This window comes from Lingula anatina, chromosome 2, assembly GCF_051362555.1.
Source record: "Lingula anatina isolate TDL-2025a chromosome 2, LinAna3.0, whole genome shotgun sequence".
In the NCBI taxonomy this organism is placed as follows: Eukaryota; Metazoa; Brachiopoda; class Lingulata; order Lingulida; family Lingulidae; genus Lingula; species Lingula anatina.
Window position 1 is genome coordinate 21,858,249 of NC_141768.1, and position 16,018 is coordinate 21,874,266.

The following is a 16,018-nucleotide window of genomic DNA, read 5'->3' on the forward strand; positions in this document are numbered from 1 at the left end:
TTTAAGTGCTGGTCACACCCAGACCTATATGTTTTATTACATCTTTATGTTCCTGATATTTTAGTATCTTAAATAACCATTCTGAAACAGACTGATGTCTTATTGATGGAATAATAAAATATTTAATATACAAAATTGCACAACACTTAGAGCCTTGGCTCTGAAAAACTAAGGAATGAAATAAAAATAAAAAGCTTTAGCCACCATTTGACAACTTAACATTTCCTTTCCCAGTGTATTATATTTAAAATGAGACCATATATTTCCCAATTGAACACTTTGCATAAGTGGTATTATTCCATGGAGAACACAATAATATATAACTGAAACAGTAAAAAGTCTTCACTTACTTAAAATGACAGCCATACTTTAAAATTGGAACATTGGCTAACAAAACTGTTTTCATTTTGGATAGTTTACCAGGAAAATAATCTCTGGACACATTAGAATGAACGTATTGACTAGTGCAAGAGTACTTGAAAGTATAACAACTGGCGTATAAATATCACATTTAATCTAAACTTGCATTCCAATTTTGTGAGACAATTTTATCTCTCTGTTGTGTTTCAGCTGACTGAGACATTTTTGTCTCCCCCTTTCTTATCTGTCACGTCCATAAACTCTCCATGTTGTAGTCAAGGCTTCCTAAGCCTGCTAGGGACTTCATAGCACCAGTGTAGAAGGCCAGGTCTGCCATCACCAACCTATGGGGAAAAATCAAATGGTGCTTGTGCGAGTGGAATACTCCAGAGAGTCAACCTTATTTGTACAACTTTAAAAGCAAACTGCCATATATGCAGAGAAACCATATAAATGTAACCCAACTTTCCAAATCTTTTAATGTAAGGGAGATTTTAAAAACCACATTCATACTCAAATCCTTATAAAAAAGAAGAGGCATTTGGTGCTTTTCAGTTTTATTTCACAACTAGAGGATCAGAGAGGCGATACCGCCTCCGAATATTGTACCACCAGCTGGAGCAAGCGCATTCGTATAGACCCCCACATACGCAAAATAAGGGACACAGCCACTAGTCTTATGCTTGACAAGCTGTAAAAATGCAATCAACAAGAATTTTCAAAATACGCAAAAAATATATATAACTTAAAATGGTACAATCAAAGTTAAGTTCATTGTAAGGTAGGTCAAAGGTCAATTTCAAGGTCAAACTAAATTTCCAGTATATGACTTCCTATTCAACTTCAATAGTAACTATGGACCTATCTCTGCCAGGTTTGGAGTTAAAAGAGAAAGAAATTAGCAGAGTTCAGTTCATGATTATAAGTAGGTCAAAGGTCAATTTCAAGGTCACACTTAGATTGCCAGTATATGACTTCCTATTCAAGTTCAATAGTAACTATGGACCTATCTCGCCAGTTTTGGAAATAAAAGGGAACCAAAATTTGCAAAGTTCAATTCATGATAAAAAGTAGGTCAAAGGTCAATTTCAAGGTCACATTTAGATTGCCAGTATATGACTTCCTGTTCAAGTTCAAAAGTAACTATGGACCTATCTCTGCCAGTGTTGGAGATAAAAGGGAACCAAAATTTGCAAAGTTCAATTCATGATAAAAAGTAGGTCAAAGGTCAATTTCAAGGTCACATTTAGATTGCCAGTATATGACTTCCTATTCAACTTCAATAGTAACTATGGACCTATCTCTGCCAGGTTTGGAGTTAAAAGAGAAAGAAATTAGCAGAGTTCAGTTCATGGTGAAAAGTAGGTCAAAGGTCAATTTAAAGGTCACATTTAGATTGCCAGTATATGACTTCCTATTCAACTTCAATAGTAACTATGGACCTATCTCTGCTAGTTTTGGAGATAAAAGGGAAGCAAAATTTCCAAAGTTCAGTTCATGGTGAAAAGTAGGTCAAAGGTTAATTTCAAGGTCACATTTAGATTGCCAGTATATGACTTTCTATTCAACTTCAATAGTAACTATGGACCTATCTCTGCCAGTTTTGGAGATAAAAGGGAGGCAAAATTTGCAAAGTTCAGTTCATGGTGAAAAGTAGGTCAAAGGTCAATTTCAAGGTCACATTTAGATTGTCAGTATATGACTTTCTATTCAACTTCAATAGTAACTGTGGACTTATCTCTGCCAGTTTTGGAGATATAAGGGACTAAATGTTATAATTTTGGAGTTACCATAATGTGCAATAAATTTCCTATGGAAAAAGTTAATTAAAATAAAGAAAAGGTCATTTTGGTCAAAATTCTTGAAATGGGAGGTGCTCTGAAGTTCCAGATGTTCAAATTTGATGAAATAATGTCATTTTTGACCACGAGTTGCCTGCTTTGCCAAGCCTTATGTTTTATTTTTCCAGAGTTCAAAATTTATTATCCATTACCGTACTGCACATTTTGCTTTAACCACCAAAATGTACTTTTTGATACAGCGTAACTTTGGAGATAAAAGGGAAGCAAAATTTGCAAAGTTCAGTTCATGATGAAAAGTAGGTCAAAGGTCAATTTCAAGGTCACAGTAAGATTGCCAGTATATGACTTCCTATTCAAGTTCAATAGTAACTATGGACCTATCTCTGCCAGTTTTGGAGATAAAAGGGAACCAAAATTTGCAAAGTTCAATTCATGATAAAAAGTAGGTCAAAGGTCAATTTCAAGGTCACATTTAGATTGCCAGTATATGACTTCCTATTCAACTTCAATAGTAACTATGGACCTATCTCTGCCAGTTTTGGAGATTAAAGGGAAGCAAAATTTGCAAAGTTCAATTCATGGTGTAAAGTAGGTCAAAGGTCAATTTCAAGGTCACAGTAAGATTGCCAGTATATGACTTCCTATTCAACTTCAATAGTAACTATGGACCTATCTCTGCCAGGTTTGGAGTTAAAAGAGAAAGAAATTAGCAGAGTTCAGTTCATGGTGAAAAGTAGGTCAAAGGTCAATTTAAAGGTCACATTTAGATTGCCAGTATATGACTTTCTATTCAACTTCAATAGTAACTATGGACCTATCTCTGCCAGTTTTGGAGATAAAAGGGAGGCAAAATTTGCAAAGTTCAGTTCATGGTGAAAAGTAGGTCAAAGGTCAATTTCAAGGTCACAGTAAGATTGCCAGTACATGACTTCCTATTCAAGTTCAATAGTAACTATGGACCTATCTCTGCCAGTTTTGGAGATATAAGGGACTAAATGTTATAATTTCGGAGTTACCTTAATGTGCCATAAATTTCCTACAGAAAAAATTAATTAAAATAAAGAAAAGGTCATTTTGGTCAAAATTCTTGAAATGGGAGGTGCTCTGAAGTTCCAGATGTTCAAATTTGATGAAATAATGTCATTTTTGACCACGAGTTGCCTGCTTTGCCAAGCCTTATGTTTTATTTTTCCGGAGTTCAAAATTTATTATCCATTACCGTACTGCACATTTTGCTTTCACCACCAATATGTACTTTTTGATACAGTGTAACTCGAAAACCGTATGGAATACAAAAAAACGGAGACCACTTCCAGTGTTGGGCTTTACATGCTCTACAAAATGCAAAAAAGAATGGGTCTCTAGCATTAACGGTTCCCGAATTAGAGACAGTTTTCAGTTTCGGTATCTTATGGCCGCTACACCCGTGAAAATGCACCGATTGACCCCAAATTCACACAGATGAAAGATGACCTGAAGGGTAACATTTTCCAATAATATTATTGGTTAAGTCTGTGTGGTGTCTGAATAACAGCGCAAATAAATTTTTTTTCGAAAAAAAATTCATTTTTTTGAAAATTTTTGCCCGTTTGACCTTGAAATAAAGGTCAAAGGTCAAATCCAAGGGCATATTTGAAATCTACACATATGACTTTTGGAAAGCAGTCTGTAGAAATTTTTCCCATAATTCCTTCCGTAGGGTAGATAATTAGCATTTAATTTTGCCATTTTTGGACAAGGGTGCATTGCAATGAGTGCCACACCTAGACCCCAATACCGACAAAGCCCAAATTTTACGTGGAACGAGTTGAGATTATAGGTGACCTAAATCCAAGAGATGGGTATGGGGGCCCTTACCGTCTAGGAGGAGAAGCGGTAACGGTAACATGGCGGCGGAGCCGCAGGAGCCGGCGGAGCCGCAGGAGCCGGCGGAACGGACCGGACGGGACTAAAACCATGTGTACCGCCAGCGCTAACGCTGGTGGTACAATTATAAATGGGAGGGGGGAGGAAGGCTAAAAAATTGTACCAAGTGACAGTTAAACAGTAGACAAATACAACTTTACTATATGTAGAGCACAGGGAGAGAAAATTTCTTGGTTTTGTTTGTTTTGATGTCTATTAAAAGGAAGAATAGGTACCTCCAAAGCCAAAGAAGAAGTTATTTAAATGCCCCCCCCCCCCAATACATACCCATGTTTTGGACCGTTGTCATTGCTGACTCCTAGTTTTGCCAGCTGCTGCTTTAGATGCTGTTTGAAGGCCAAATTGATACTCATGAATAAATCCTGACAATATAAGGGGAAAAAGCACTTTTAATTCATGACATGCATCTTATGTTGAGCTGTTTTATGAATTTTTAATTGATTTAGTTTATCAGTTTTGATGAACCTCTTCAACAAAGTACCTAATTACTGTTACCTGGACTTGTTGTTCTGGTAAAAGTTCATTTATGGCCTCATGGAATTTCCCAATTTGTTTACACACCCCTCTGAAGCAGGCAGATGGCATGGGTGCTTTCACTTCCCACTGGAGAGGAACAGTAATCAAATCTTAAAGCTACAGATGTAGTACTTACATATATAATGAGTTACTTCTGCTGAAAGGCAGTTTTTATGTATCTACATAAATGAAATTTTGGGATTGATTAACTTCATATCACTTAAAAAATATATACAACAACTAAAACAAAATCAATTGAAAAAACGCTTAATTTCTACCAAGAAAATAGACTAACAATGAAGACAGTTGACATTTTATCTCACTTCAAATAAAATTCAAAAAGTGATCATTTCAATTCTTTGTTTTGACTGGGCATTAAGCCCAAAGCTTTATTTCGACACCCAAAAACAATTTAATTGGAGTATTATGCATAAAAATTTAACCCCCATGCCTCCAATTTTTCACAAATTTTGTCCAAGAGCTTTAATGAAGTTATATCAATGCCATATTCTCCTTCAGAACTGTTAAAGCATTACATATCACTTAACCGGAAGTAAATTAGAAAATGTTATTTTGCACTATTTCAAAGATAATAAGTGCACTACTGTGATTTAAAGCCCAGATACACAATCACCTTTGAAAGCTGCAGCTCAAACATTCCTCCCATGATTGCCACCAATTTATTGGAAATTTCTGATATGTGGTCTTTATAGTCCTGAAAGGGAGAAGACCACTGTGGAACCACACTCATGACCACAAAGTCATTTATACAGAATTACCCCATGGCTAGTGCTTCAAAAAATAGAATAATTGCACTTGTACTTTGCATACATGCTTGCCTGTATTTTCATACACTTCAGTGCCTTACAGGTGAAATACAAGTGCAATTATCCTATTGTTTGAAGCCTCCTCCATGGGAAAAGTCAGTTACAACTACTTGTCATCCACTACATGGGACATACAAGACCGACTGCACCATGATACAATTACTCTCTTGTATGTGGCATGCAGTGGACGACTCACGTTTCAACTAGTAATTAAAGCTTTTCCATTTCTATCAATTGTGTTATAATAGTCCAAATATTGTTATTCAAACACAGGTAAAACCTCAGGAAAGCTTACATGATAGCTTATTTGTCATATCATTTTCTTTTATTATTATGCCATCATAATATCAAATATCATTATGTGTTATTATTATGTATCATAATAATTACACTAAATGTGATCAGCTTCCTAATGTTAAGAAATTTCTGTTTGTCTGCAGTTTCATTTCCCATGATTCTTGAAGAAAATAGGTTTGACAATATGTTCACACTAACTAAAGAGAAAACCAAATTGAAAGCATCCTCAGCCTTCACTAAGGAGTAAATTTACCTTTAAAACTTGATCGAAGTACTTGAGCATATTGAGTTGTTTGGCAGGTAGTCTAATTTCAAAGTGAGCCTTGGCCATGGGAATGTAGAAAGCGATCAACTGTAGACATCTGGAGGCCAGGGCTGAAGTTGCAGAATTATCAACAACTATACAATGCTCAAGTATGGTTACCACATACTCCACGGCAATCGGTAGGAAATGAGGTAAGGTGTTAGTGGTTTCATCTCATTATTTGTTTAGGGTGATTTATCTACCTCTTCATGTTAAACATCTAAATTTCATGTGCTAATATTAATAAAGACAGAGTGTCATCAGACTGAAATGGACTTTTTCCAAGGGTGATTAACAAATGAATGCTAAAAATGTTTGAGTAAGAAATGGCTAATATTTCAGACCAATGGCAGACAATGCATTTCAGACAATGCATCCTGAACACTGAACTTGATCAAATTTTTGGTCTGAGAGATAGGATATACATCTGGCCTCAAGTCCTTTATGAAACCTGCCCATGGTGACAAACTCACCTAAATTTTTGGTAGTAATAGTTTTCAGTCCCACAAGCTGCAGTGCTCCCGCTCCAAGAACCAGCTGACAGGTACGGGAGTTAAATGTCTGGAAAAAAAATACAATATTTCTGTTTTGAATATTAGTACAAATCCTTTAAAGAAATATCATAATAAAAATTATTCATTTTCTAAAATTAAAAACAGTTGGATTATGCAATAAAATTAAAGGGTAATAAATTGTAAAACAAGAAGATAGTACATAGCTGGTAAAAGTATTTGGTTTGTGCAATAAAAAATAAGACTATTAAAATGGAAATCAACAAGAATAATATTACAGGTAAATAAATATGTAAATGAAAGTTGAAGGCAAAAAGTACTGAGGTATCTAAATTATATTGTGAAGGAAAGTACTTACAAGGACGTAAAAGGGAAAGTTACATATTAAAATCATTTTACACTATTGAAATATTCTGCACTCCTTAAAATCGACATGATATCAATATTATGTGACCCCTGAGAAGGCACCTACATTATGAAGATAAGTAAAAAAAAAAACTGATGATAAAACCCAATCTCTCTCAATAAAACAACCACTTCCTAAAGAAAACTTCAGGGCCACAAAAAGTTCTCACCTTAAGAATATCTACCAGTCTGGTGAGCATATCTGGTGTGATGGTGGGGATATCCTCCACACACTGGCAGTATTCCACAATGATCTTCAGCAGTATCAATACTGTCCCCACCACAGTGTACTCCTCACCACCTACACGCAACGTGCTGGACGCAGACCTCTTCTCTGGAATTATTGAAATTTCGAGTCCATAACTTTGACAAGTTCATAACAAATTGTAGTTGCACTAATAACATAAAGTAATGTAACATAATTTATGATTTATTTACATACCAATGTGAATTTTCTACAATTATTGAATCTATAATTATTTTTATTTGAACCTTCAAAATAATTTTTTGTAAATGCTATACCCCTAAAAACAATAACTGATAACGGATTCTGGCAGATGTTGGTTGGGATTATATAGTCTTGTCACTTACATACCTGTATCTACCTTCTTAGCAGGAGACAATTTACCTGGAAAAAAATAAAATGATAGACCTTCCATTCTGAACAGTTTTGAAGTCACTTCATTTGTATTAAGAAATAACCAGACAGAGCTGCATTTTAATTGCATTCTAGATAACGGACTGAAAAAAAAAGCATTATACTGTGACAACTTATAAGGTGGCTACGGTTCCCAGAAAACTGATGACAAGACAGATATTTTGTCCATAACTGTAGCAGTTGCATCCAACAAATTTTCCCAAGGGAATGTTAAGCATATTCCTTAGTTGATAAGATAAAAACTGATCAAATATCAACAAAGCCTGGTGATGTCAAATTTGCAATTACCTGTGGCAGAGATGTGGTCTACCAAGTCCTGAAATTCTTCAGGAACGTCTGCTTGTTTCCACCTCTCAATATCTAATATATTGCTGGAAAACATATGTGCATTCAAAGTTGTATGAGCAGTTTGACCCAGTGAAGAAGGTTGTATGATAGAACTTTTTTTCTTTTAAAATGAGAATGAAGAGTTGACAGCAAAAGGTCAGATTGGAAGTTTGATAAAGATCACTGCTTTGTTCAGAAATCAATCCCCTGCCAGGCCTTAATGGGCATGATTGTGGTGTATTGTTTTGATGCAAGTTGCTACATTATATACTCTATCTTTTGAATGGGGAAAATTTTGAAAATGTTCTTATTGAGCAGTAGAAATAACATTGAAAAGCAAGCTACCTTAAAAATTCTTTATAATAAGTATATAGAAATATGTATTTTAATGATTCCAAAATTATGTATCTGAAAGATTGAAAATTTTCCCCATTGGAAAGATCTGAATCAATACCAGGGCAATTATGATGGCATTTAAAATGTCAAATATCTCAAGGTAATGTTAATATAAAGGTGAAATCATTACCAGCAGAAAATTTCTACAACCAGACAAACCTTAATTTTTGCTTCCTTTCTTCATGAAATCTGTTGACAAAACGGTTTGCCTATAAAGATGTGGAAAATGATCATGAGAGTGTTATCTATTTGTGAACAATCTTAAGTGATATGCAAAAGGCTTCGGAAAATGTTTAAACAACTCAAATGAAATGAGTGATAATGTTAGAGAGTTGCCGTAAATGTAACCTGCCTTAATAATTTACAAGCCAAGGTGCAAATGTGTTATGGAAATGGGCTAGGTTTGCAAAATGTAAGAAGATTAAATCTACGATTTACAGACCTGCTTGGCTGCACAATGGGTGACAAGCTTAAGGAGAAACAGCTTTCGAGAATATTTCTACAACATGCCATTAATGTCCATGTACATATTCTGCATTCTCTCTGTTGCCTACCTGACTTTGTAAACTTCCTCTAAGAGACATGCTTTTCCTGCCACAGATGTGTTCACACTCACTGGCAAACCTCTCTATGGCACTGGCAAGGGTGACAAAATCATTGGAGCCAATCTTCTCCAAGAAACCATCCTAAATATCATAAAGCAATGTTGATTGGATAAATTCATACCAAATTACATGCTTTTAATTTTAAGTTAACTGTTCCAAAGCTTTTGATATTGAAAAACACTTTTAAATTATCCAGAGATAAAAGTGATGTAGTCTGGGTTAAATATAAAACAAAGCGGTGCATTTATTATTATTGTATCATTTAACATAGATTTGACACTGAAAGTTAACAATCTCTGTCACCCTGTACCTTAGCCCTGGCCACTATAACCTTCACACATCTGTCATGTGCATGTTCACATGTTTGGCACAAGAAGTCTTTGAGATTATTCATAGCTTTCACATACTCTGGTTCTGCGACCATTATGTCTGCATCTTCATCATGTCTACAATTAACACAGAGACACTGGCTCTCAAGGTTAAAAACAATAATTATCAGAGGCCAAGTGTAATAACTTTTTTCTCTAAATCATCGCAAGCTTATTCTAGAGTTTTACCATTATCTTGGTTAAAAGATTATGAGACAGAACTCATGCCCAGTGCTTAGTAAAAGGTGTGCCTTTTATCTGTTGCTCAAAATGAGTTTGACTTTTAACCAAATACTCACACTGAAACAAACGCACTACCTAGTATTAACAATGAAATGGAATTACTATTATTGATACTCACAATGAAATAGACCTGGAAAGAACAGTGCTGCTTTCTTCCTGTTCCTCCTCATCATTTGTATCTTCCCCTTCCTGAGGTCGGCCATCTTGTATATGTTGAGCACCATTTTCTACCACCTTCCTGTGCTGTGTGTGGACATCTCTCCCAGCAGCCACATTAATCACCTCACTTATCACATCATGGAATGCCTGTAGACAATAGGCATATGTATCTGTCTTAGCAAGTGGAATACTAGCTTCTATTCAAAGTAAGTTACACAAACTGACTTCTGAGTGTGCAGGAAATTGGATCATGGATGTGATTTTTATTCTTATCAAGAACTACAGAGGGGATAATTGAGAGCAGAGAATAGAGAACAATACAAGTCTGCCTAACATATGAATCAATTAATAAAAATACTTAATAAAACATGAGACTTATGTGAGACTCAGAATTTATGGAGCAATTATCAAGTAATTGATTTTCAACCTAATATGATTTGTCCTGTAAGCTACAAAAAGAAGACTAAGGGTGTATTCCCAGAACTTTTAGATCGATCTATCCCCGCGGGGAGTCTCACTAGATTACTGTCAGATAATCCGGCTTAAATGTCTGTCCCGCCTACTACAAGCTGTAAGGGGGTAATTAACTTTCGTGCTTGCTCGGCTGACTGCTATTTAGTGTGAACCCTCAGGGAGTTAGGTCAATCTAAAGTAGATCGATCAAATCTCTGGGAATGGGGTCTATGATTATGTAATTAAAACATTCACCTCTGCTTAAGATTGTCTGTTAAGACATAAAAGCAACAGAAGTAGTATCTATCAAATAAAGAAATTGTTTCTAATATTTCAGTTTGTTCTTTACTGTTTCCCTTTTTTATTTTGCATAAAATAATCCTTTAATAAAAATTTGTATAATCACATAATCTAGCTAAAATTATAAAAAATAAAAGAAAAAAAAATTGAATTAAAACATCACCTTCACTCTTCTGAGAATCACTGTAAGATTTTCAAAGATTTCATTGAGCAGTTCCATCCACTGTGGAAAGTTGAGCAATCTCATCTGGTCTGCCAGGCTGCCTACAGCGCCCTCTACATTTATGTCATCTGCCATGGAAACAGCTTCAACAACCGTCTGCAATATAATATAGACCATTGTTTGTGTCTTCGTGGATCATTACCAATTAATAACTTAAATTTTGTTACTATCAAACCAAACCTTACACAAAAACATTCAGAAAGCATTATGACAAAGGAATGACATGCCTACCTGCTTGACAGCTGCCTTCATAGCTGTACAAGCTTCTTCTCTGTACACATCAATGAAGTTATACTTGTGTTGCCTTAACATACCAAATACTATGGCTACTAATTTTTCCTGCAACAGAAAGAGAAAAAAACACATTTGAATCACCTTGAAAATGATTGCTTGACTGCTATCTCCTCATTTTCTCAAGTTTGTGTATTTCTACTTATGATAATGTAAAAGCAGTTTCATAAATATACTACATTAAGGGCATGCCACACAGTGGTATCATTGCTACACTTAAACAGACTAAACAATGAATGGTCCAACAATTATATGATAATATAATACATTTTTATGTTATCTTTTCTATGGCAGCATGTGGGACTGACACACACTCAAAATACAGACCCTCTTGACATTTTCAATGATCAATAACATGTAAAAATATCAATATCACATATAAATATGAAACATGATCAAATTCTACATAAAACTTTCACTCACGCAGATAAACATATACACCGTTTACAAGTTAACTCTCTAATTGTAAATTAGTAGTCACATCACCATCAATACCACTTCTATGTGAGAACTATTCAATATATAGTAAGGGAATATAGATATTCAAACAACACTAACATGATTTTCGACTAGCAAATTTGAAAGCATGTTTTAATGATCTGTATCTCCTTTTGGGCAAATGAGACAAAAATACCTATGTCTGAACTTGCTGTAGGGGTGGAAAAGAACTTAAATAAATGTATTTGTACTAACAATATGATGAATGAAAAAAAAAACATATTTCCAGGAAAGAAAGATGCAAGATAGACATGGCAAAAAACTCATTGTGTATTTCAGGCACAAAGGCTTGCTCAAATCTATATATTGCAGGCCTCAGCATTTTTCTGAAAAAATCCATGGTATTGGGGACAATGTTTATCTGTCAACATTCTTTTAAAAAAATATTCCATAAAAAACATTTGAAGCATACTGATCCATGGTATTTGGTTTTGCCATGCCTGTGCACCATTCTCTGCAGGTAGGACAAACAACAGCTTTTACTTTTACAACTTACATCTGAAAGGTCCTCCACCTCAGTGGGCTTAATAAAAGGTAACAGCAGAATAGATATGGTAACTCTAACATTTTGCTGTTGTTGATATAACATCACATTAATTATAGCTATCATGCTAACTGAGGTATGTATTAGTAGAGGTATCCTGTAAAGCATTTTTACTAATATAATTTTCCTCAAGCAAAAAAGCAATCTTTTCCAACACATAAATGGCTGCTTGACCCAACCATGCACTTTTCTTGGATGTTTTTTATTAGATAAGTTTGTTTTGAATAAATCAAGATTTATTTAGAACACAATCTGTCTTCCTCAATTTTCACAAGACAAGTACTGCCAAGAATTGGACATGACCTCATTTTTCACTTTACAAGAAGAAAATGGTCAGAGCTGTGTACCAAGTATCACAAATATCATTTTTTTTCTCTGTATTCTGTCGGGATATCTCAAGATGCAAAAGCTGTGATCTTGTGAAATTCTTTTATTATAACTTTTATCCTTTCTTTGAGATGTTTAATTGTTTTTATTGTTTTGAAGATCTGACAAATTGGAAAAGATAAAAAGCTCTGCTGGATAAAAAGACTTTGGGACATATTCAAACATGTACAGGATATCTTTAACAACAATGAAGTTTCTCTTTGACACAGATATGAGCCAACACTTAACACAGGCTATCATTTCTTCTTCAATATAAAGGTATGAATCTGTAAATTTTTCATTTCCTTATACACTACTTCTGCAATTTTAAAATAACAGCATGTGTGTGTGCATGTGTCCATAAGCAAGCAAAACAACATTCTTTAAAACAAAAACATTGTACACCTACTAAAGTAACTAAAACATAAAGTTAAACATGAGTAACTAGCAGCAAAGTCATAACATTACAGTCACACATGTTAGTAAACAAGGTATCAGTCTCACACAAAGGTTAGTATGTCTTAGATGTATAAACTGGGGCTGGGTAAGAAAGCTGTCTTATTAACAAACACAAGTTACCTCGTTTAAAGGTCTTATAGGGTGATGCTTATGCCCCTGCAAGAAGAGGGTTGTCAAACATAAACAGAATACTGTACATATGAATTGTTTTTTCACTCCACCTGATCAGTAAGAAATGCTATTTGTGTCATAATAAGCTACATTTTGAATGCAGATATGACTTTGGGTTGTAAGAAAACAGTTGAAAGAAATGGCTCAGGAGCCTTTTAGCCAGGGATCTGGGGGGATTCTTAACACTGGAAACCCACCATAAAATAAATTGGATTTCCAATATAAATCAGAAAAATAAATCATATCTGTGAATGCCTAATGCCTGAAAATGTCATCACAGACTTAAAAAAATCAAACTTTAAATTACTTAGCATTTTTTAAACAAACCATATGAGATTTTAATTTCCCAAAGTTGAATATAATATCTGTAAAACCTACTACAGATGAATTTTGTCGGTCCTCCAATGGTCTGTTAAGATCTGCTGTGGCATATTTCACAAAGTCTGCCTGCATCATTTTGTCAATGACTTTTTCCAACTCTGCCAGCTGAGAGCCTAAATGTCTGCAAGGAAAGTGAATGGAAAAACTAGAATGGCATACTAGAATGGCGTACTAAGCAAGTTTTTTTGCTTAAAAATAAAGTTTTGTGATCAGTAAATGTAATTAACTGTAATAATCTAGGTTTGGTACATTAAATTTATTTTTTTTGTAACTTAAAAACAAAAAATCATTAAGATCAAGATAATTCTCAGTGGTAAGTAGTGAAAAATTTTATTCTGTTAAATAGTTGATCTGAAAAAAAAAAAATAGATGCAGTGACATATATAGATCTTACTGAGTGTCAGTGATAAGATCCAAGGTATCTAATTAAAGCTGTGTATTCCTGCCACTTCCTGCGACAGTACCTCCTGAGTTATGATGATAAGATCTAAGACCCCATTCCCACAGATTTTAGATCGATCTATCCCTGTGGGGAGTCTCACTAGATTACTGTCAGCTTAGCCGGCTTAAATGTCTGTCCTGCCTACTAAAAGCTGTAAGGGGGTAATTAACTACCGTGCACACTCGGCTGACAGCAATTTAGCGTGAACTCCCAGGGAGTTAGTTCGATCTAGATGGATCAATCTCAATTTGTGGAAATGCAGTCTAAGGCACCTACCTAAAGCTGTTTATTTCTGCCAGCTCCTGCAACAGTACCTCCCGAGTTGTGATGATAAGATCTAAGGCACCTACCTAAAGCTGTGTATTCCTGCCAGCTCCTGAGACAGTACCTCCTGAGTTGTGGTGATAAGATCCAAGGCACCTACAAACTCATTTGTGGACAGCAGCATTTGTATTGTAGGCTGTGTCTGGTGAATGGTGGCCATCAATTTCAACTGAAATGAAAAAACAGCAGGTATCAGCAAATAACAGTATGGGTGTTCACCATGCATTGCTTCACAATGGAATTCACAGAAGCACATCCCACAGGTCATCTATAGCATGAAGTAAGCAAAACTTAGGTACAAATTTATGTAAAAAAGTAGTCAATAAGCAAACAGAAATATTTACCTTGTTATACAACTTGGCGTAATTTGACCTCGTCTTTGTCAGTTTCATAATGGTAAGAGGCCCCCTCACTAGTACAGAATCTAGATGGTGAATGCGGTCTCTTTAAAAGTAAAATACCAGTAGTTAATCATTTTGCATTTGCCTTTGCCCTGACCTATAGGCATATTTTTCAAGAAAAATCACATAAAATAAAGCAGATATTTTACAAGTGTACCTACCTCAAATGTTTAATTGCTGCACATGTTTTGGTCATGTATTCTTGTAGTTCATCATGTGATGTCATAGCATGGAAGAAAGCCTCAGACCTGTATGAGATCTGCTTGGCTATCTGAACCTCTACTATATCAAGATAGTGGCTCATCTAAAAGAGAAATGTCAACTTCAAAACTAAATTTTGATTTTTTTAGAGTAATATTAACTTTACAGCATGTGCATGTGGGATCATGGTTATTCAGTTATTATTAAAAAAGTTTGATATATTTCAAAATTTTATTACAAAAAATATGATAGTCTGACACTTCATACTGTTAACAATTACTTCCTTTCTTTACCTGCCTGACTAAAAATGCCTGACTAACACTTTAAAGGTCACAGAAGAACAATTTACCTTTTCCTGTAGTAATTTTGAAGACTGCTTTGGTCCCTCATCTCCATGGCGTGTAGCCTCAATCTGAGCCCAGGGAAATACGTCATTAAATGTGTCAGGGTTCTCCAGTGAGAAAGAGGGACTAAGAAAGGTCTGCAAGAAAAATCAAATGCTATGAATATTCACTCTGCTACAAATATTTATTCACAATCCTTTTGGTTTCAAATTAATTTGATTGAAAATGTTATGTCTTGTGCTGTTTTTAAAATATGACATACAACATGATACCTTTGTGGCAAATTTATCATTGGATGAAAGTATGTAACATCAAAAAATTTTCCTTACTTTTGGAATCTGATCAAGTTCTACCCTTGACTTATCTGAAATGGAACCAGGCTATCAAAAACATCCTTATATGAAATATATTCACATTTTCATCATTTTGCCTGTTATTAGCCAAATGTGAACCAAGTTTGAATAAAAATTAAGGAATAAATATGTAAGATTAACTCAATTTTTCTGAAGAACACATATATCAAGCTCAACTAGTCAACTAAATGATTTACAGAATGAAGGACTCTCACCTCACCTCACCTCAGGTCAACAGTAAACAATCACTTACCTGTCTGTCTGGCAGCTAAAGCAGGAAACAAATCAACAGGAAGACAGCTCTTTCCAGCATCAGCTGATGCCACTGGCAAAGTCTCATTGTTCTTCACATGGGTCTTATGTCGCTACAAAATTCAACACACAAACAGTAAGCTTCATTAAATATTACAGGTTCATTGGTTATCGAATAGCATACATGGTCAATATAGCAAGTCAAATGAATGTATCTTAATAAGATTGGATTATTAAGAGACATTTTACTTTGATGTTAACACCCTCCTAACACAGATTTCAATGTTTTGAATTTAGGCATAAATCTGCA

At 34.9% G+C, this 16,018-nt stretch overlaps 2 protein-coding genes across 3 annotated transcripts in view; one reads left to right on the forward strand and one right to left on the reverse strand.

The window, feature by feature from the left end:
• Nucleotides 1-16,018, reverse strand: part of LOC106172754 (vacuolar protein sorting-associated protein 54) — an 18,805-nt gene continuing 2,787 nt past the window's right edge. Inside the window, exons 4-26 of one of the 2 annotated variants that reach the window (XM_013553593.2) lie at nt 15,710-15,821; nt 15,433-15,467; nt 15,109-15,240; nt 14,720-14,862; nt 14,502-14,601; nt 14,184-14,326; nt 13,389-13,512; nt 12,960-12,995; nt 10,913-11,020; nt 10,622-10,777; nt 9,665-9,852; nt 9,246-9,381; nt 8,885-9,016; nt 8,490-8,539; nt 7,896-7,978; nt 7,545-7,577; nt 7,120-7,283; nt 6,506-6,593; nt 5,982-6,103; nt 5,239-5,319; nt 4,584-4,691; nt 4,356-4,450; nt 1-704 (exon numbers count right to left, since the gene is read on the reverse strand). In XM_013553593.2, the coding sequence (XP_013409047.2) occupies nt 608-704; nt 4,356-4,450; nt 4,584-4,691; nt 5,239-5,319; nt 5,982-6,103; nt 6,506-6,593; nt 7,120-7,283; nt 7,545-7,577; nt 7,896-7,978; nt 8,490-8,539; nt 8,885-9,016; nt 9,246-9,381; nt 9,665-9,852; nt 10,622-10,777; nt 10,913-11,020; nt 12,960-12,995; nt 13,389-13,512; nt 14,184-14,326; nt 14,502-14,601; nt 14,720-14,862; nt 15,109-15,240; nt 15,433-15,467; nt 15,710-15,821 (2,466 nt within the window). In that variant the 3' untranslated portion in view covers nt 1-607. The remainder of the gene's footprint in view (nt 705-4,355; nt 4,451-4,583; nt 4,692-5,238; nt 5,320-5,981; nt 6,104-6,505; nt 6,594-7,119; nt 7,284-7,544; nt 7,578-7,895; nt 7,979-8,489; nt 8,540-8,884; nt 9,017-9,245; nt 9,382-9,664; nt 9,853-10,621; nt 10,778-10,912; nt 11,021-12,959; nt 12,996-13,388; nt 13,513-14,183; nt 14,327-14,501; nt 14,602-14,719; nt 14,863-15,108; nt 15,241-15,432; nt 15,468-15,709; nt 15,822-16,018) is intronic. The other variant, XM_087003792.1, reaches the window with a different exon arrangement.
• LOC106172756 (WD repeat-containing protein 20) overlaps nt 14,277-16,018 on the forward strand; it is an 18,269-nt gene continuing 16,527 nt past the window's right edge. Inside the window, exon 1 of the mRNA XM_087003797.1 lies at nt 14,277-14,437. The gene's annotated coding sequence lies outside the window, so the exon portion shown is untranslated. The remainder of the gene's footprint in view (nt 14,438-16,018) is intronic.